Consider the following 19970-nt stretch of genomic DNA (forward strand, 5'->3'; position numbering starts at 1 on the left):
TTCCTGTTGGGAAGCACTGGGTGTGGTGTCACACACTTGTAATCCCAGCACTCTGGAGGTGGAGATGGGGGGGGGGGGCGGGAGGACGGGAGGACCCACAAGTTCAAAGTCACCTCAGTCACAAATCCTGTGCTATGTGAGATCCTGTCCTACATATCCTGTCTTAAAAAAAAAAAAAGACAGTTATGAGACATATCAACATACCCACATTCAAATTATTTTCAGACCAGGGTTTTCACAATACCAAGAGTAGAAACCAACCAGAAGTCTGCCACCCAGTGTGTAGATGACTAAAATATAGTTTATCCCCTCAAGGGACTATTATCCAGTCTTACAAAGGAAGAAAATTCTGACACGTGCTACAACATGGGTGAACCTTGAGGACATGATGTTCCTGAGTTCCATTCTTCTGCTCTTCTCCATTAATCCACAAAACTGCTGTGGCCAAGAAGATGGCAGCTTTCATGTTGTGGATCTGTGGATGTCAGATCATCACGGGGTCCTCTAGCAGCTCCCTGTCCTCGAAGTCAGGCCCCGGCCTGCTGCAGCTCTCCCTGGGGAGTTGATAAGCAGCACATGCTATGACCTTGCAGCTCTCAGCAAGAGTCGATTTCTCGGGCTGGAGAGATGGCTCAGAGGTTAAGAGCACTGCCTGCTCTTCCAGAGGTCCTGAGTTCAATTCCCAGCAACCACATGGTGGCTCACAACCATCTGTAATGAGATCTGGTGCCCTCTTCTGACATGTAGGCAGAACACTGTATACATAATAAAAAAAAAAAAAATGAAAAAAAAAAAAAAAAGAGTCGATTTCTCTCCCTCAGCTCTGCAGCTGCCCTGGTGCCCAGACCCTAGATAACCTTGTCTGTAACTCTTGTCAAGTGTTCGAGTCCTTCTTGACTCATGGAGTGTAAGCTACGTCAAGTGATGTGGAACTTACCTTACCCCTCTGAAAAATTTCTACCTATAAGAGGTAGAAATTCCCTTTGTTTTCTGGAATTGAACTCTCTCTCTCTCTCTCTCTCTCTCTCTCTCTCTCTCTCTCTCTCTCTCTCTCTCTCTCTCAGCTGCCTATGGTGTAATGCTATAACTCTTCTACCATTCTGGAATGTGAAGGGATTTGAAGGTCCTTTCAGGACCTACATCTTGGCTGTTTCTCCTAATGCTGCTCTTTTTAGACCTGAAGGTTTGCTTTCCCACTTCATGCCTGATGCTGTAATTCTTCTAGTGAGGCTCATCTGAGGGATGACTTCATCCTAGCTCCATCTCTACAAACCTGTAACATCGGTTACACTGTAAACTTGAAGTGGGTAAGTTTAATCCTCTGTGGACCTCTCTTTGGGGCTGGGCACACCTGCACATCACTAGGGTTTCTAGGGTTCCTCTCTGTACGTTTTGTGCTAGATTCGGGCTAGTAAGAGCAGGTTGTCATAAAGCAGCTGTCTTAGGGTTTCTACTGCTGTGAAGAGACACCATGACCACAGCAACTCTTATAAAGGAAAACATTAAATTGAGGTGGTGGCTTACAGTGTCAGAGGTTCAGCCCATTATCATCATGGTGGGGCATGGCAGCGTGCAGGCAGACATGATGCTGGAGAAGTAGCTGAGAGTCCTACATCTTACAGGCAACAGGAAGTGACCTGAATCACTTGGAGTAGCTTGAGCATAGGAGACCTGAAAGCCCACTCCCACAGTGACACATTTCCTCCAACAAAGCCACACCTCCTAATAGTGCCACTCCCTTTGGGGGGACCATTTTCTTTCAAACCACCACAACAGTCTTCCTGGCTCAGGCCTGGCAGCCACCCAGTATTCTGTACATTAAAAGTGGGAGCTGGAGGGATGGCTCAACTGTTCAGAGCGCTTGCTGTTCCTGCAGAGCATATAAGTTCGGTTCCCCACACTTGTTTCAGACTGCTAATAACTGCCTGTAACTCCAGCTCCAGGGCATCCTACACCCTCAATGGACTCCTTGGGTACTTGTGCTCATCCATGCACATACCTCCCCCTTACATACACATAAAATTAAACAAAATTTTAATGTTAAAAAAGAAATCAAATTATTGGGTTGGCAAAATGGCTCAGTGGGCAAAGAAGCCAGATTTAGAACATGAAAGCTGCTGTGTTCTTGGCCAAAGCAGTTTTGATGAATTAATTAATGGAGAAGAGAAGAATGAAAATTCAGGAATATCATGTCAAGGTTCATCCATGTTGTATGTAGAAGGAAAGAGAGAACTGATTGTGGCAATTTGTCCTTTGTCTCTACAGGTGTCATGTGGCATGCAGGCACACACACTCTTAGACATCTGGGATCAGCTATTTTGTGCTGACTCAGAGCTCCCCCACCACACACATATGCAATGTTAGCCATCTTTGTTGTGGGGTATTCACCAGAGAAGACTGCTCGGACATGGGTTTAAGCCAATAGAAAGTCTTTATTATTGACTACACTGTGTGTTCAGGATCCCAATGTAGTCCCGAGCCTTTCTCAGAGTGAGCTTTTAAGCATAAAAAACCATGTTCTGGGTTGACACACTTCAGGTAACAAGAACAGTTAGCCAGAAGGGGAACTACAGAAGCCAAAAAGCAAGGTTAGAACATTTAGAGACTTTCCCGGAACTGTGGACTTGGATGGTTGGGTCTTTGTGTTTGTTTTTGACAGGTGATACTGTCTAAGTGCTGAGTTTTACAGCCTGAATGGCACGTCCACCATGAAGTCAGTTGTGCTAAGGTCTCTGTTACATCTTGGTCCATGCGGGATATCTGTATCCTCACCATGTTGTCTAAACATAAGCTGGCCCTTGTGGACCTCTGTTCCCTACAGCCTGTTTGTGTATATTCACATGTATGTGCATGTGGAGACCAAAGGTCAGCCTCAGCTGCTGCTCCTCAGCACAGCTCTCCATACTGTTTTGAGGCAGTCTTGCATAAGGACCTAGGGCTTGCCAGTAAGGCTAGGCTGCTCCATCTGGGAGCCCCAGCCCCCCTCCTCTCTCTTCCTCTCCATTACTGGGATTGCAAGTCCTCACAGTGGCTTTTACATGTGCTCTGGGAATAACCCCAGGTCCTCATGCTTGGGTGGAAAGCACTTTAAGGACTGTAGAGGTTTTGAAAAGGAGTTCTTTACTTTGGGACTTTTCATAACCTTTACATTGTTTACATTCATTGGTAGTTTCTAAGAAGAAAACTTTGTTTATAACGTATTTCAAGCCTAGTAATCCAAAGATTTCCCCCAGCCGCACATTCATTTTTTTGTGGAGTTTTTGTAGTTGTGTGTGTTCTGGAACACTTGAGGATACTATCATATTACTCATTTTGGAGCGTGTCTTGTCACATCACGTGCTATTCCTTTGGTGGTGGAGGCGTCTGAAGCCAGTACCATATTGTTGTATAATTATTTTGTGTATGATCTTGATCTATTTAACTTCAGGGATAGTGTTTCATTCTTCTCTGGATTCCCAGTGTCAAACATAGTAGCCACTCAATAAATGTTGGATGAAAGACCGCCTCCATCTGTTGGCGCACCAGAAACACAAACTGATCATTTATTGGTGCCAATCAATAATGACACCTGGAAAATAGAGTAAATCATACCAGACACACCAGCCATGTGAACACATCACCACACCAGATGGAACCCTCCCATCTGGGACTATAAAAGAAGAGCACCCCAAGATCAACATGTGGCCAACATGTCACTCAACTACTCATTACAATCCTTACCCAATAAAACTGCCCCAGTGACTGTCTCCTGACCTTGCCCCTCAGGTCCAGCTCACTGTCTCTTGTGCCCATGAGATCTCACTTCAAACTGACCCTGAAATAGCTTCCTGAACTTGGGTCTGACACCTGTGCATCAGAACAACTCTGCCCTTGGGTTCCTAAGACTTATCGAACACCTTTCTAAATATTGCAGCCTCTTTAACACTTTCATGGCCATTCTGTTATATACACGTATATATACATACATATCTATGTATATATACATATATATATGTGTGTGTGAGCGATCTAAGAGTTACTATTGGTAATTAAGATTGGAATAAAATCCTGATGATTGTCTATGGCCAACTTTTCAAGCAAAATTGAAATTACCTGGGAAACTGCAGCCAGCAAAGCTGTGATTTTATTTTTACTCAATAAAGTTAGACACAAGCATGTCCATCTGTTTCTGCTCCTGACAGAAACGTATTGAAAGACGTTCACACTGATACACTGACCCTATAAATGCAAGCCCCTTCCCTCCCTGTCTTCAGTCAGCTGGGGCCAGGCAGGCCAGGGAGCCCAAGGGTGTGTGCCAGTACAGCCAGCATAGGTTTGTGGGCCAATGAGGACAGGGCCACCATTGTTCTAGCCAGAGGAGCTGGAGGTAAACAGGACTCTTGGGATGGGAGGAGGGCAGGAGGGGGCAGGAGAAGGGCTGCGAGCAGAAATCTGTGCTGTGGCTTTTCCTCCCCAGACGGGCTTCGTGCCTGCTGGTGTCCTGAGATGTTCCAGGCCAGTGGTTCTCAGCCTTTCTACTGCTGCGACCCTTTAATCCAGTTTCATACTGTGGTGACCCCCCACCCATAAAATTATTTCATTGGGACTTCATAACTGTAATTTTGCTACTGTTACGAATTGTAATGTAAATATCTGATATGTGACACCCCCCCCCCCCCCCGGGATCATGACCCATATGTTGAGAACTGATGCTCTAGACAGCCTTCTTCTACTAGGCCATGTCATGGACTTCACAGTGCTCTTGGTACACAGGGATGTTTTGTAATGAAGCCCTTTATTTGGTCCCGACAGAACCTCCTAGCAGTTTAGGGAGCAGCCTGGCCCCTTATTCTTATCATCCCCGGTGAGCCTCACATCCAGTGAAGTTCCTTGGGGATCACAAAATGCCACAGCCTAGGTGACTCATCCAACAGAAATTCATTCTCTAGAATCCGGGAAGCTGGAGGTCTGAGCCCAAGGTGATATCCTGTGATGTCACCTCCTTGGCATGTGGGTAGCTTTGTCTTCTTTCTGTGTCTACACATGGTCCTTCTTGTGTAAGCCCCAAACTGTGGTGAGATCAAAAACCCTTCTGTGGCTAGATTCCAGAGAATGACCTGGGCCCAGGTGTTCAACCCAGCCCTGAGCACCTCTAGGAGAGAGGACCAAAGGTGGGCTGCTTGGGCTCAGACTCAGATGAGTAATTAAAGAGAACTTCCCAGTGGTGGAAGTAGGGAGCTCCCTGGCTTTGGAGTCCCCTGCAGAGAATGATCTAAAGGACTTGCATTCCTCATACCCTGGTGCAATATTAAGGCAGAGGCTGGTGTCCCCACTGAGGGATGCTCAAGAGTTCCTGGCTACCCTGGGGGTCGGATGTGTTCCCTTCACCGAGGTGCCCACTGATTCTGCACTGGGCACAACTGCCAGCTCTCCAGAACACTTCCCAGGGATCAGGCATCTGAAGGGGGTGCTGTGTGGCCCTCTTTGAACTTCCCCATAGCCCCAGCCTGGTTCTCTAGTCATCCCACTTCTCAGAGGAGGCAGAGTCACAGCGTGAAGTAACCTCAAGAAAGGTGATGGAGCAAGGATTGCAGAGTGGGCCAGGGGGACCTGCTGGGGCAGCACAGCACTCCCCTTTGAGAGGCAGAGGTTGGAGGATCAGAAGTTCAAAACCTACCTGGGCTGCATAAAACGAAAGGAGGCGGGGTCTGAGGGTGTGGCTTAGAAATAGAGTTCTTACATGTGTCAGGCCCTGGTTCAATCCTCAGCGACTCACGAACACATACAAAAGAGTGGGAGGCATAGTTTGGGGCCAGCTTAGGATACAGCAAGTCCTCCCCTGCTCAGCTTCCCTCTGCATGTGGGAAGTGGACCATAGGGCTGGATTGCCCTGGTGCTCACACTTAGAATTTCTCTTATTTCTCTATATGTCCTCCCCTCTGTGGGGAGGGAGTGCTCTCCCAGGCTCCCCTGCCTTCCAGTTTGAGAAGAGAGAGGGCAGGGGAATGGGATGGGGCTGGCTCAGATCCCAGAGAAGCGGCTTCCACATGGCTGAACAGAGCTCCAAGCAGAAGCTCACAAAGCAGGGCTTTGATGGTTGTCTGCAGGCTGGGTCTCTCCCCTCTCCCTCAGGACACTTCGCTTGTTTCACTCCGGGCCTCCTGTGAGCCTGATTTAATGGGAAACAGTGGGCCTGAGAAGTTCCTTGTGACACACTAATCCGAGCTTGCTGACCCAACCACACCTCCAAAGGAGGCAGCCTCCAGAGCGCCAGAACAATTCAGGCACCCTAGCCCCAAGGAAGAGCTGTCAGGTGAGTTAGTAACAAGGCCTGGCCAGGGAGCATAAGACTGTGTGTGTGTGTGTGTGTGTGTGTGTGTGTGTGTGTGTGTGTGTGTGTGTGTGTGTGTGTGTGTGTGTGTAGTGAGAGGTGGGGTGGGGTTCACCATTCTCAGATTGCTCCGATTGCCTGTAAAGTGGTGTGAGCCAGACCTATCTGTAAAGTGCTGTGAGCCAGACGGATCTACAGGCAGACTCAGCACATACAAATGTGGAGTGCCTAATTCAATCAGGACTGCAGATGATCAAATACTTTCTACGTCCTGTATTTGTAATTAATTGTATTTTTATTTGCCAATTCTAAATGGCAGAGAACATCGATGTGGAGCTGGCGGGGGGGGGGGGGGGGGGAGCATGTTTTCATTACATAGATAAGTGCTCATAGATAAGTGCTTTTTAAAAATAAGAGATAAGTGCTTCCCTGTGCTGACTTTAACCTTATATTTCTAAGGTCTGGGTCTTGTGCTGGAGATCTGCTTCTCTGGCTGGGGGTATCCACTAATTCTTGAGTTCTTCAGACCGTCTTGCTTTGCTTTGTTTTTGCTTGTTTGTTTGTTTGTTTGAGACAGGGTTTCCCTGTGTAGCCCTGGCTGTCCTGGAACTCTCTATGTAGATCAGACTAGCTTCAGACTCAGAGATCCAAGTAGTGGGATTAAAGACATGCACCGCCATGCCCAGCTTTCATTTTTAGTTTTTTTGTTTGTTTGTTTGTTTTTCCAGACAAGATTTCTCTGTGTAGTTTTGGTACCTGTCCTGGATCTTGCTCTATAGACCAGCTGGCCTCGAACTCCCAGAGATCCGCCTGGCTCTGCCTCCCAAGTGCTGGAATTAAAGGCGTGTGTCACCGCCGCCCGGCTCACTTTTAGTTTTTTGCGATAGAGTCTCATGTAATGCAGGCTGGCTTTGAACTCACTATATAGCCAAGAATAACCTTAGCTTCTATCTCCTTTCTCTCCCAAGTGTTGGGATTATCTGTGTGCGCCACTAGACTCGGCTCTTGGTCCTTATGCTCACATATTTGGATGTCTGTCTGCTTTCCAAAAAGTTGGCTTGTACTTGGTTCCTATGGGAAGATTCCAGCCCCCAGAATCCCCTGTCCTTGCAGGGCTGTGGTAGGGACAGATTCAAAATGTGGGAGACCCTCAGATATTCTCTGGGACCCTCAGGTTTCAGTGTGATGCTAAGAAAGGGAGAGGGGACTCTGTTGCAGAGCAAGGTTCCACTCTAGGTTGTGTCATAGAAACCCTGTGGTCTTTGTGACAGTCACCTTTGGTGGCTACTGTCGTCTTCAATGTGCTTCTCGGTCTCCGACAAAATTAAATAACTCGCCTACGGTCACACAGGTGGGAAAAGCCAGATTCAAATCCAGATCTCTCCAACCTATAAGGTTTCTGTCACCAGCTCCCCTGGGGAGTCTGCACAGAGAGGACGTGGCTGGAAGCATCAAACAGACTCAGTGTCAGGTAGACACAGGTTCAAGTCCCAGCTACTCACCAACTATGAGGGACTGAGCTGACCGATGGAACCTGGTGGCAGGAAGAAACAGAGTGATTAGAGATCCTCACAGTCACTGGGGACACATAGGCCTGGGAGGGGAAAACCTGGGAGCATGTGAGCCATGACTGAAACCCGCTCTGGTGGCCCGGGGCTGCCTGTGTGTGTACATCATTTAATTACATCTCATAACCCTTCCATCCCAAAAGGGGACAGTCAAGACTCGAGTGAAATCACACAAGCTGCAACTGTGAGGGACAGGGTTGGAACTCGGGTCCCAGATCCAGCTGCCCCAAGCTGCTCCTTGCTGCTTACAGGAGTCACAGCTCAGGTATATCTCCTAATCCCCGGCTTCCTTGGGTTTTGTTACCTCGAACAAGTCATTTACTCCCCCGGCCCCGTTTTCCCTTAGATAAAAGAGGAATGGTGCTACCATGCCTGTCTCTGAGATAATGAACTTCAAAGTCCTTAGTGTGTCACGTAGCTCTGAACACACACTCAGGACTGATGGTCTAACGGCTCACCATGGCTCCTAAGAACGAATGCACTGGGGATAGAGCCATCCACTGGGCTGAGAGGTTTCTGGGATGCCCATTTGTACTGGGCAAGGAAGGCTGCAGAAAGGATTGCCTTACACTGTAGTGACTGACCCTGTAGCCGAGAATGGGGCCCAATTCTGGCTAGCCACAGCTGAAGAGTAGGGTATTAGTGGTGTGCTCCTTCCAAATGCAGCCAAAGTGTAGCCCAGGAACGTTCCCCTTCAGAGCTGGGTGGGGAAGGGGGGCCCCTCTAATTTTAGCCCTCTAGTCAGAATCATAGGGGCCAGGACCCATGCATCTGAATTTCTGCCAGTCACCTAGCTGTTGGGAGGGTCATGAGTGCCTGAGGTTCTAGGAAAAACACAGAAGTTTTCTCCAACATCACTGCAGTCCTGACTTCCTTGGCTGCTGGGGACAGGCCACCTGGTGAGGTCAGGGCAGAGCAAACCCTTCTTTCTTTTTCCTCAGTGTCATCAAGAGACAATATGTCAGAGGGGGTGAGTAGCCTGGGCTCTTCTTCCCTGGTCCCCTTCCTCCCTACACCTTTGGCAATCTCTCTGGGGTTCTGATCCATCAAAGGGAGGAGGCTTAGCAAAGATCTTGGCCAAAGGTACTATGCAAGATCTCAGCAGGCCCATATGCCAGTGGTTCTGGCTGCTGGGGGGAAGCGGGGCGGGGGGGCAGGGGCAGGCAGAGCTGTCCTTCCTTCTACATGACTCCTTTCTGCCCAGGTGGGCACATTCCGAATGGTCCCTGAAGAGGAGCAGCAGCTCCGGGTACAGCTGGAGCAACTCACAACCAAGGACCATGGTCCTGTCTTTGGTCCATGCAGCCAGCTGCCCCGCCACACTTTGCAGAAGGTGAGGTGCTGGGGTCGGAGGGGGTGGAGGTGCTGGCTGGGACAACCTGGTAAGGGTCACAATAGGGGTGGGGTGGACATGACAGAATCCTCTCTCCTTTAGAAAAGGCCCATTCCCACTCTCTAGGTCATCCTGGACATGAGAGACTGACCTATTCTAGAGACTATCCTAAAGGTCAGAGCTATTGCAACAGCTGGGTTAATCAGTACTCAGACCACCTTAATCTGAGATTCCAGCCTGGAGCCTAGGGGCCAGGGGCCAACCTCAACTCAGATGTAAGGAATACTGCTTCAGGAAAGCGGCCCTGGTGAACAAGGGTAAAATGGCTGTGCCCAGTGGAAAAGCACGAGGCTCAAGTCCTAGGACCAGACACGTTCAGCTTGCTCTGTGGCCTTGAGCAAACAGCTTTCCCTCCCTGCACCTGGCCTCTCTGTGCCCATGAAATATGAATATAGCAGCTGGACTAGCTAGCGCTTGCCAGGGCGAAGGTGAGAAGTGGCCGAGCTCTGCTCCAGGCTCTCATCTCTGCGTCGTCGACTGGTGTCGCCATCGGCAGGTGCTCTCAGGTCGTCCACATTCGACTTCTTTCTTCTCCCTCGCCCTTCATGTTGCCCAAAGGAAGAGCCGCACCAGCAGTCCTCACAGCTCTTCTAGCCCAGCAAAAGGAAGGGCTGTGGAGCTCTGGGGCTGAGGCAGGCTGCTCTCTGATGGGTCAAGTCTGGGAGGTCACTGAGTGAAGGGAGGGAGTCTTCCTCCTTCTCCTTGGGGGACCTAGGGCAATAACTCGTCACCTCTAGTCGCCTCAGCCTGCCCTTCTGGGAGATGGGCATAAGAACACTAACTGTGCCGTGTATGGTGGTTCTGTGATCCCAGCCCTTGGGAGACAGAGGTTGGAGAAGTATAATTTTAAAGTCAGCCTGGGTTACATAGAGAGATCCTGTCTCAAAGGAAACAAAAAATAGGATTGGGGGTGTGGCTCAGTTGACAGAGTTGTCCAAAGTGCAGGAGATTCTGTATTCCACCTCCAGGGTCACATAAAACTGCGCATGGTAGCACATGCCTGTAAACCCGGCACTTGGGAGGTACAGGCAGTATCAGAAGTTCAAGGTCAACCTTGGCTATTTATCAAATTTGAGGTCAGCCTGGGTTAGAGACATTGTCTCAAAAAAACAAGCCTACAGCCGGGTGGTGGTGGCCCACACCTTTGATCCCAGCATTTAGAGGGTAGAGACAGGTGGATCTCTGTGAGTTCGAGGCCAGCGTGGTCTACAAGGCACGTTCCAGGACAGACAGGGCTGTTACACAGAGAAACCCTGTCTTGAAAAACCAAAACCCCAAACAAAAAACAATAACAAACAAACAAACAAAAAATGCCAAAACAAAAATAAGGGCTTGTGTGAGGTAGCTCATTGGCTAAAAGGCATTTGCCATCAAACCTGACCAAATGAGTTGGATCCCATGGACCCACATAGTAAAAGGAGAGAACCAACTCCCTCAAGTCATCCTCTGACTTTCACATGAATGTCACAACACACACACACACACACACACACACACACACACACACACACACACACACGTGTGCCCCCTAAGTACACATGCAAGAATAAATAAATGCAAAAGGCAATTAAAAACACAAAACAAAATAATAATTAAAAAAACAAAACAACCCCCCACAATGAGTTGTGGCAAAAAATTGAAAACACAGTTTAGGGATGGAAAGACGGCTCAGTGATTAAGAGCATTTTTGCTCTTGCAGAGAACCCTGACTGGATGCCTAGCACCCAGTGGTGCCTCACAACTATTCACAACTCCAGTTCCAGGGCACCTGATGCCTTCTTCTGACCTTCTCAGGCACCAAGCACACATATGGTGCACAGGCAAAACACTCACATATACAGTGAATGAATTCAATCAATTAAAACACACACACACACACACACACACACACACACACACACGCACACACACGCACACACACACACACAAAACGTATTTAGAGGACTGAGCAGCGTGTTGGGTAAGAGCACAGAATACATGGGCATTTGTTAGAAACACTTGTTGTTGTCAATGTCTTGCAAACAAATCCAGGCTGAGCCCTTTGACTTTCTCCAAATGCCTATAGGGAGCAGGATGCCACTCCTTGACCCTTGAGGGCAGAGCTGACCCTTGAGGGCAGAGCTGCAAAGCAGTAAGGCCCAAACTGCAGCACCCTGGGCACTCCCAGCAGGCCCACTTAGATGTGAGCCTTTTCACACACGCCCTGTTCCTCACCAGCACCTATCAGTAACTTCTGCCCCTGCTCCCCGCCCCCCATTCCAGGCCAAGGATGAGCTAAATGAGAAGGAGGAGACCCGGGAGGAGGCGGTGAGGGAGCTAAAGGAGCTGGTGCAGGCACAGGCAGCTTCCGGGGAGGAGCTGGCCCTGGCGGTGGCTGAGAGGGTACAGGCAAGGGACAGTGCCTTCCTCCTGCGCTTCATCCGTGCTCGCAAGTTCGACGTGGGCCGCGCTTATGAGCTGCTCAAAGGTAAGGCCTTCATTGGAGGACTGGCCATGCAAGGTGGGAGGAAGTTTTTTTTTTTTTTTTTAAAAAGATTTATTTATTCATTATCTATACAGAAGAGGGCGCCAGATCTCTATACAGATGGTTGTGAGCCACCATGTGGTTGCTAGGAATTGAACTCAGGACCTCTGGAAGAACAGTCAGTGCTCTTAACCTCTGAGCTATCGCTCCAGCCCTGGGAGGAAGTTTTGAGGAGGGTGTCAACCCTTTCCACACTAAGAAAACTCCCTTATGCCATGAGGTAGTCACTGTCTTCATATTGAGCAGTCCTCAGGATCACTTGGGCTCTGTTAGTGGGATGGATGGATGGATGAATGGATGGATGAATGGACGGATGGATGGATGGATGGACAAAATTAGATAGTCAAGACAAGATTCCTAGAAGACTCTCCTCTCTGTCAGTCTTGGAACTCAGTGAGTAGAATTCAGGTACCACATTTAGACAACAAAGGAAGGTGTTTCCTTTGTAGCTCCACCTTTGGCTCTGGAATGTTCCAGATGGTGAAGCTGTGCCTCCTCCATGCACTTCCCTGACACTAAACCTCAATCCCGGGGAACCAAAGATGGTGCTTACCTTGGGAATGGGGAGCTGGGACAGAACTGCCATGGCCGTGCTGGGTGGAGAAAACATTTCCTGAAGAAATCATCTTTGGTGTCTATAGAGGGTTGAAGCAGGTGATCTGTGGCCTACTGGCTTTACCTTTCTACTTTTCTCCTCTGTCCCCAAATGTCAAGTCAGTGCCAGGGCCCACCACTGTTTTAGGTCAAGGAGCACAAGCATCCCATGCTGTTGTGGAACTTACGTTCTATTGGTGGAAATAATAAACCTGACAGAGAGAATACATAGGTAGAGTTTGAGTGACAGGGGTAAAGGACAGAAGACTGAAGCTGTAATTGAAGTGTCTAGAAATGCTCCCACTCATTTCTGAATGAGTGACACCTGAAATAAAGGGACACCTGAAAGTAAACCCCAAGGAAGTCAGACATCTGAGTATCGGGGCAGAGGGAATAACAAGGCAAATGTGAGGTAGGATAAGACTGGAGTGTTCTAGAACAGCAGAGAAGTTGTTGGCAGTTTCTTGGCAATTGCCCCCTAAACCCATTCCCTGGGCCCCAGGTTGGGGGTACAGATGGCCACATGAAGGCAGGGACCTCCTGTTCAGGGTAAGTAAGAATGGCATTTGTGGGCGAAGTGGTGCTGCTAGAATTAGGAAGGGCCCCCGAGTCTAGCTGGGGCCTTGGGTTTCCTCAGCACTGCCCACCCACCCACTCAGTTGACCTGTGCCCAGTTGACAGTCTGTGCCTTGTCCCCAAGGGAAGGAATGTAACACATACGATTACCTTCTTTTTTTTTTTGGTTTTTCGAGACAGGGTTTCTCTGTGTAGCTTTGCGCCTTTCCTGGAACTCACTTGGTAGTCCAGGCTGGCCTCGAACTCACAGAGATCCGCCTGGCTCTGCCTCCCGAGTGCTGGGATTAAAGGCATGCGCCACCACCGCCCGGCCACGATTACCTTCTTAAGTAGGACTGTACGTCATGTCTGCACAGCTCACAATGGGGACACTGTGAACCATGTGTAATTGCCACAACATTTGGGGGAGACAGGCCAATCTTGCGGAAGGGAACCATGAGACGCAGACAGTTGGATGTCCTGTTATGGACAGACAGCAACCAGGCCCCTGATTCTCACCATGTGCTACCTGAGAAGGTGGGTGAGCGTGGCTGGAAAGGCTCCCTAGATGGCTGCGCGACTCTTCCTCTTCCAGGCTATGTGAACTTCCGGCTCCAGTACCCTGAACTTTTCGATAGCCTCTCCATGGAGGCCGTCCGCTGCACTATCGAGGCGGGTTACCCTGGTGTCCTATCCAGCCGGGACAAGTACGGCCGAGTGGTTATGCTCTTCAACATTGAAAACTGGCACTGTGAAGAAGTCACCTTTGATGAGGTCAGCTGAACTCTCTGTCCTAGCCCTTGTCTTTAGTGTTGGGTTCCCCAGGAGGCAAGGTCTGTGGAGGGACGAGGGCAGGCCGTCACCTGCCTCCAGGCATTTTCCAAACAGGGAGAGAATTCCTAGAATGTTCCAGGACAGCTGGGAAGCAGCAGCTCGGCAAGTGGAGCCCAGAACAGGCCTGGTTATGCCCAGCAATGCCAAGTGGAGGCAGCAGCTGTGGGCCGTGAGCCGACGGAAACCTTGCCAAACACTGAAAGCTGAGAGCAGCAGAGAGAGAGGGATCAGAGGGCTGTGGGCTGGAAGGTTCTGGAAGGCACAGGTTCTGTCCTCCTTACCCATGTGCTTTCCGTACCTTCATAGGTTTAAGCCCTTGAGAAGTCTGATTAAAGGAAAAAAACAAAGGATTTTTCTTTATTCTTTTTTCTTTCTTTCATTTTTTTCTCCTTTCTTGTTTGTTTTGTTTTTGCTGGGAACAGAGTCTCAGGCATCCCAGGCTGGCCTTGAACTCACTATGTAGTTAAGGATAGCCTTCAAACTTCTGCTCTCTTGCCATGCAGGGGTTACAGGCATGTGCCGACAGGCCTGGTTTTATGCAGTGCTGGGGACCGAACCTAGAATTGCACACATGCTAGCCAAGTCCTCTACCAAGTGAGCTAAGTCCCGGCCTTCACCCGTGTTCCTAAGTATACTAGTATATGTGAATAGAGGAGACCGTTTTCTTCACCTTTTCTACTTTTTAAAATTAATTAATTTATTATGTATACAGTGTTCTGCCTGCATGTATGCCTACAGGCCGGAAGAGGGCACCAGATCTCATTACAGATGGTTGTGAGCCACCATGTGGGTGCTGGGAACTGAACTCAGGACCTCTGGAAGAGCTGCTAAGGCTCTTAGCCGCTGAGCCATCTCTCCAGCCCCCACCTCTTCTACTTCTTAGACCCCAGACTTTAAGAAGAAATTAGATTGCACTGGCCAGCCCTTTGCTCTAGTTCAATGGTGATGGAAATAGTCAGCATCCCTACCTTACGCCTGCTCTTATTAAGGATGTTACTAGGCCTTCTTGGTGAGCAAGATACTAGCTTTAGAATTAAAACTTTAAAAAAAGATAGACATATTATTTGGGGGAGGAGGGTTGGAGAGATGGCTCAGCAGTTTAGAGGACTTGCTGCTCTTGCAGAGAGGACCTGAGTCCTGTTCTCAGCACCCGTGTCCGGCAGCTCAGTCTCCTGTCACTCCAGCTTCAGTGGAACCAACATCTTCATCATAAATGAATGATAATAAGAGTAAAAATGAGCCAGGCAGTAGTGGAGATGTGCACCTTTAATCCTAGCTACACAGAGAAACCCTGTCACATAATAAACAAACAAATAAAACAAGTAAAATAAATCTATCTATCTATATCTATCTATCTATATCTATCTATCTATCTATCTATCTATCCATCCATCCATCATCTATCTATCTATCTATCTATCTATCTATCTATCTATCTATCTATCTATCTATCTATAAAGGCCTCTCTACATAGTCCTGGCTGTCCTGGAACTCACTATGTAGAACAGGTTGGCCTTGAACTCACAAAGATCCAATTGGCTCTGCCTCCAGAGTGCTAGCTAGGATTAGAAGTGTGCACCACCACAACCTGAAAGATTTATATTAATTAACTAATTAATTAATTGTTTGTTTGTTTGTTTGTTTGTTTTTGTTTTCTGAGACAGGGTTTCTCTGTGTAGTTTTGGTGCCTGTCCTGGATCTTGCTCTGTAGACCAGGCTGGCCTCAAACTCACAGAGATCCTCCTGACTCTGCTTCCTGAGTGCTGAGATTAAAGGCATGTGCCATCACCACCTGGCTCTTATATTATTTTTAATTATGTGTGTGTGTGTGTGTGTGTGTGTGTGTGTGTGTGTGTGTGTGTATGAGTGAGTGCTAGTTCCTGGGAAAGCCAGGGGCATCAGGTCCCCTGGAGCTGGAGTTACAGTTCCAGGCAGTTATGAGCCAGCTACCTGATGTGGGTGCTGAGATCCAACTCAGGTCCTCTGTAAGGACAGCAAGGTTTCTTAATCACAAAGCTATCTCTCTAGCTCCAACTGAAGGTATATTTTTTTTAAGAAAAAAATGTAGAAACATGAATTTTTCTTATTATGTTAATAATATCTATTCTTTTTAGAATATACAAAAAATTGCAAACAAAATCATCTATAATTCTGCTATTTTTTTACCACTATATCCTTCCAATATATTTTACATACACACACACACATACACACTTTTCTTATAACTGTGGGATCATCAGTCATTCTTGGTGGCACAGGCCTGTAAACCTATCTACTAGGGAGGCTGAAGAAAGAGGACTGATTACAAGTTTAAGGCCTGCCTGGGCTGTAGAGTGAGTTCAAGGCCAGCCTAAGTCAGTAAGACACTGCCTAAAAGTTCAAAGTAAAAAGAGGGCTGGTGATACAGTTTAGTAATTTGCAATACCCCGGGTTCAATCCCCAGTACTGAAAAAGAGAAGGGGAAGGAAGGAAGGAAGGGAGGAGACAGGGAGAGAGAGAGGGAGGGAAGGAGGAAGGAAGGATCAGGGAAAGGCAGATATCACAACAACAGACAGGGTAATGGTGGTCGGAGCTGCAATTCCAGCACTCAGGAGTTGGTGGTAGGAGGAGCTGTTGTTCAAAGCTAGCCTGGACTAAACAGTTTTCAAGGCCAGCCTGAGCTACAAAGTGAGACCCTCTAAAAAAAAAAAAAAAAAAAAAAAAAAGGAACCAAGGGCTGAAGATAGAGCTCAGTGGCAGAGTGCTTGCCTAGCCCATCCAAGACTCTACCATTGATTTCTGGCACCAACAGACAAACCAAAGCATAACAAAATCAACAAGAGATTCTTCTGTGTAATGTCGTGAAGAATTCCCCATGTTGTTAATGTTTTACGTCATTTTCACCGCTCTGCAATGTTCCATGGCTTATATTTCCCTCCTCTCTTACTGGACACTCAGGCTGTTTCTAGTGGTTTCCAACATCGTAAGAGTGCTGGGATAAACTCTGTGGCTTCTAATCACGAACGTGACATTTAATGTTATTTTATTGGCATGTCTTCTGCAAGGGGGAGGGTCCTAGATGGACATCTGCGGCAAATTCCTGCAGTGAAGCATGTGTCGGTGGCTCCCCACTCAGGACCCCAAGATTTAATCACCTCTGTGGGTTGGATCTTAAACCCTACTCCCTGTGCTTCAGGCGTTCTGATGATGGATTTGGGAATCAACTCTGGGGCCTCCTGACTGAGCCCCATACCTAGCCTCTGTGCTTCTAGATCTTGCAGGCGTACTGTTTCATTTTGGAGAAACTGCTGGAGAACGAGGAAACGCAAATCAATGGCTTCTGTATTGTCGAGAACTTTAAGGGTTTCACCATGCAGCAGGCAGCGGGGCTCCGCCCCTCAGATCTCAAGAAGATGGTGGACATGCTCCAGGTGAGACCTTGGAACTGGTCCTGTAGGAACCTTTCACAGGCAGGGAGGCTTGGCCTGGTTTCCCAGTTTCCCGGTGCAGAAAGGGACCTGAGGGGTTGGCAATCTAGTGTCATACAGAGCATGACAGCTGTCATCTCAGCCACAAACACTTGCATGGTGATTGAGTGTGTTAAGTACATGGGAATGATTTCATTGACTCCTTGAGAGGGTTCTCATCCACATCTTGGGCTTCATCTCACAAACCTGGAAACTGAGGCTCAGAGGTTAAATGACTTTGCAAGGTCACTCACAGATAAAGTGGCAGAGGCTGGATTTGACTCTATATGAGTGATCCTGGAACCTTAGGCTGTCTGCCTCTTTTTGCTTGTGAGTTTATCCTGAGGAAAGGATATTTCTAGCCCCCTTCTGATTCCTTTATAGACAGATAGCCCCCAGTCTCTTCTTTGAGCTACCTTATATTTGCCCTACATGTATTGGGAAAGAGGAGGTTGGAGATATGGGTATGGCAGTTGCTGAAGGGCAGAGGCATGACAAGGATGTCCTTATGGTCTGTAATGGTTTGTGGTCTACTCAGTGGACAAGTGGTTTGATAAAACCTCAATCGCCCCGGCTGGGGATACTGTTCTGTCCCCAGCACTGGCCACTGTGGCACATGTCTGTACTTCTAGTGCTCAGAAGGAAGAGGTGGGAAGATCGGAAGGTCAAGGTCATAACTCAACTATGTCATAAGGTCTGCTTTGGACACATGAGACCCTTTCTCACAAAACCAACATAATAATACCAACACACACACACACACACACACACACACACACACACACACACACACATACACACTTATACACACACACCAAATACCAACACACAAACACGGAACACACCCACACCCCAAACACACAATCACCAAATAACCAAGCAAACATACCACTTCATCCTTTTTTTTTTTTTTTAAATTTATTTCTAGGGTTTCATTTCTGTCTCTGTTTTATATCATGGGATGGCTTTAGGTTGTGTAACTTGCAGAGTTTCCTCCCTACACCTTAGAGCCAAAGTGAAGTCAAGGTTCTCTGGCGGCTGGCCCTGGGATGGGCTATCCTCCAGGGCAACATGTGATTGATGTTGGACAAGTCAGTCCTCACTCCATGGGGAGAGGCTGTGTCTGTCTGTGCATGTGTGTGAGAGCATGTGTGTGTGTGTTGGTAAGTAGGAGCCTCTGAGACCACCGGGGCAATGGGGTGGGGGGATCTCTCTCTGTCACTACAGGACTCATTCCCAGCCAGGTTCAAAGCTATCCACTTCATCCACCAACCATGGTACTTCACCACCACCTATAACGTGGTCAAGCCCTTCTTGAAGAACAAGTTGCTACAGAGGGTGAGTTCACGGCTGCCTCCTGAGCCTTCCTCAGACACTGCACACTGGTCCCAAGTTGAGGTGGACAACCCTGACAGCCCCACATGGAGGACTGTCGAGAAAGACATCTCCAGGCAAAGACGTCACGCAGAGACTCTGTCCTTCCCTCCTGCCTCTTCCTCCCACTCAGTTGTCCTGCTCACTTTCCTGCAGGTCTTTGTTCACGGAGATGACCTGGATGACTTCTTCCAGGAGATTGATGAGAGCATCTTGCCCGCTGACTTTGGGGGTACACTGCCCAAGTATGACGGCAAGGTGGTTGCGGAGCAGCTCTTTGGCCCCCGGGTCGAAGTTGAGAATACAGCCTTGTGAGGAGACGCCCTGCCATGTGACCTGTTAGCATCCTAGCCCGCCCTCAGCTTTCCTGAACCCGAGACTGGGAACAGGAATGCCTGAGGTGACTGTGGTTTCCCCAGACTTTGCTAGGTTTAGGAGAGCTTGAGTGGCACCTCATCCCAAACTGACATAGAAGGTAGTGAGGCAAGGGGATGCCTTTAAACAGGAGACTTGTGAGGCAGTTATAGTCCCACCCGCCTCTGCAGTTATAGGGCAGTGACCTTGCGAGGAGTTGGATTTCAAAGACTAATTAGACTTCTCCGTGATTTCCTTTGTAATCGCTTTGATACTTAGGGTTTGCAAGGCGGAGTTGAAAGCCCACTCACATTCTGTAAAACGAAGAAGGGGAGGAGGGCTTGATGCTCTAATGATTTGACAAACACAGCAGCTGTAGGCAGTTAAGGGGTTTCCCACGCAGAATTGCAGGGAGGGAGCAGCTTGCATTTGGGATGAACAGTTGCATTTGGGGTGACCTGCTGCTGAGTGACCTAGGCACTAAGAGCTTTGCATCTTTCCAGGGTGGAGATGGTGTCCCTTCCTCTCCACCTATCTTAGGTGGGGTCCTCGGGGTGGGTCCCCCTTTACTAGACGTTCTTTGCCTGGTTGGATGGGTTTGACTTAAATTCATATTTGATATCTTCTCTGAACACTTAGTCCTCGACAGACAAATAAAGTCATTCTTTGTCTTGTGTCAAGCTCTTTCGTGATGAACTTATGGCTTATTTAGGGTTTCTATGGCTGTGATAAAACAGTGACCCAAAGCGACTTGGGGAGGAAAGGGTTTATTTCATCTTAAGAGTTTGTAGTCCATCAACCAGGGGAGGCAGGGCAGGAACTCAGGGCAGGAACTGGAGCAAAGGGCATAGAGGAGTGCAGCTCACTGGCTTGCTCCTGGTGACTTGATCAGCCTGCATTCTTACAGCACCCAGGACCACCAGCCAAGTGTGGCACCACCCACAGGGGGCTGGGTCCCTCCCACATCAGTCATCAATCAAAATGGGCCCCACAGGCCAATCTGGTGGGGCATTTTCTC

General features: G+C 48.4%; 1 protein-coding gene across 1 annotated transcript; it reads left to right on the top strand.

Annotated features, from left to right (window-relative positions):
• Positions 1 to 6005: 6005 nt before the first annotated feature.
• On the top strand, positions 6006 to 19632 carry Rlbp1 (retinaldehyde binding protein 1). Its single transcript, XM_052713472.1, has 9 exons — positions 6006 to 6292; positions 8022 to 8143; positions 8820 to 8848; positions 9083 to 9211; positions 11534 to 11738; positions 13540 to 13718; positions 17030 to 17188; positions 18452 to 18562; positions 18755 to 19632. The coding sequence occupies exons 3-9, from the start codon at positions 8837 to 8839 to the stop codon at positions 18911 to 18913; spliced, it is 954 nt and encodes a 317-aa protein (XP_052569432.1). The 5' UTR covers positions 6006 to 6292; positions 8022 to 8143; positions 8820 to 8836; the 3' UTR covers positions 18914 to 19632.
• The last annotated feature ends 338 nt before the right edge of the window (positions 19633 to 19970 follow it).

Source organism: Peromyscus californicus, unplaced genomic scaffold (assembly GCF_007827085.1).
Source record: "Peromyscus californicus insignis strain IS unplaced genomic scaffold, ASM782708v3 Scaffold_4__1_contigs__length_199733344, whole genome shotgun sequence".
Lineage (NCBI taxonomy): Eukaryota > Metazoa > Chordata > Mammalia > Rodentia > Cricetidae > Peromyscus > Peromyscus californicus.

What these genes read in the sequence shown, in the direction of transcription:
- Rlbp1 (XM_052713472.1), top strand. An exon ending in CCCGCCACACTTTGCAGAAG is followed by an intron (nt 9,212 to 11,533) that starts GTGAGGTGCTGG and finishes CCCCCATTCCAG; the next exon opens with GCCAAGGATGAGCTAAATGA. An exon ending in AGATGGTGGACATGCTCCAG is followed by an intron (nt 17,189 to 18,451) that starts GTGAGACCTTGG and finishes CTGTCACTACAG; the next exon opens with GACTCATTCCCAGCCAGGTT.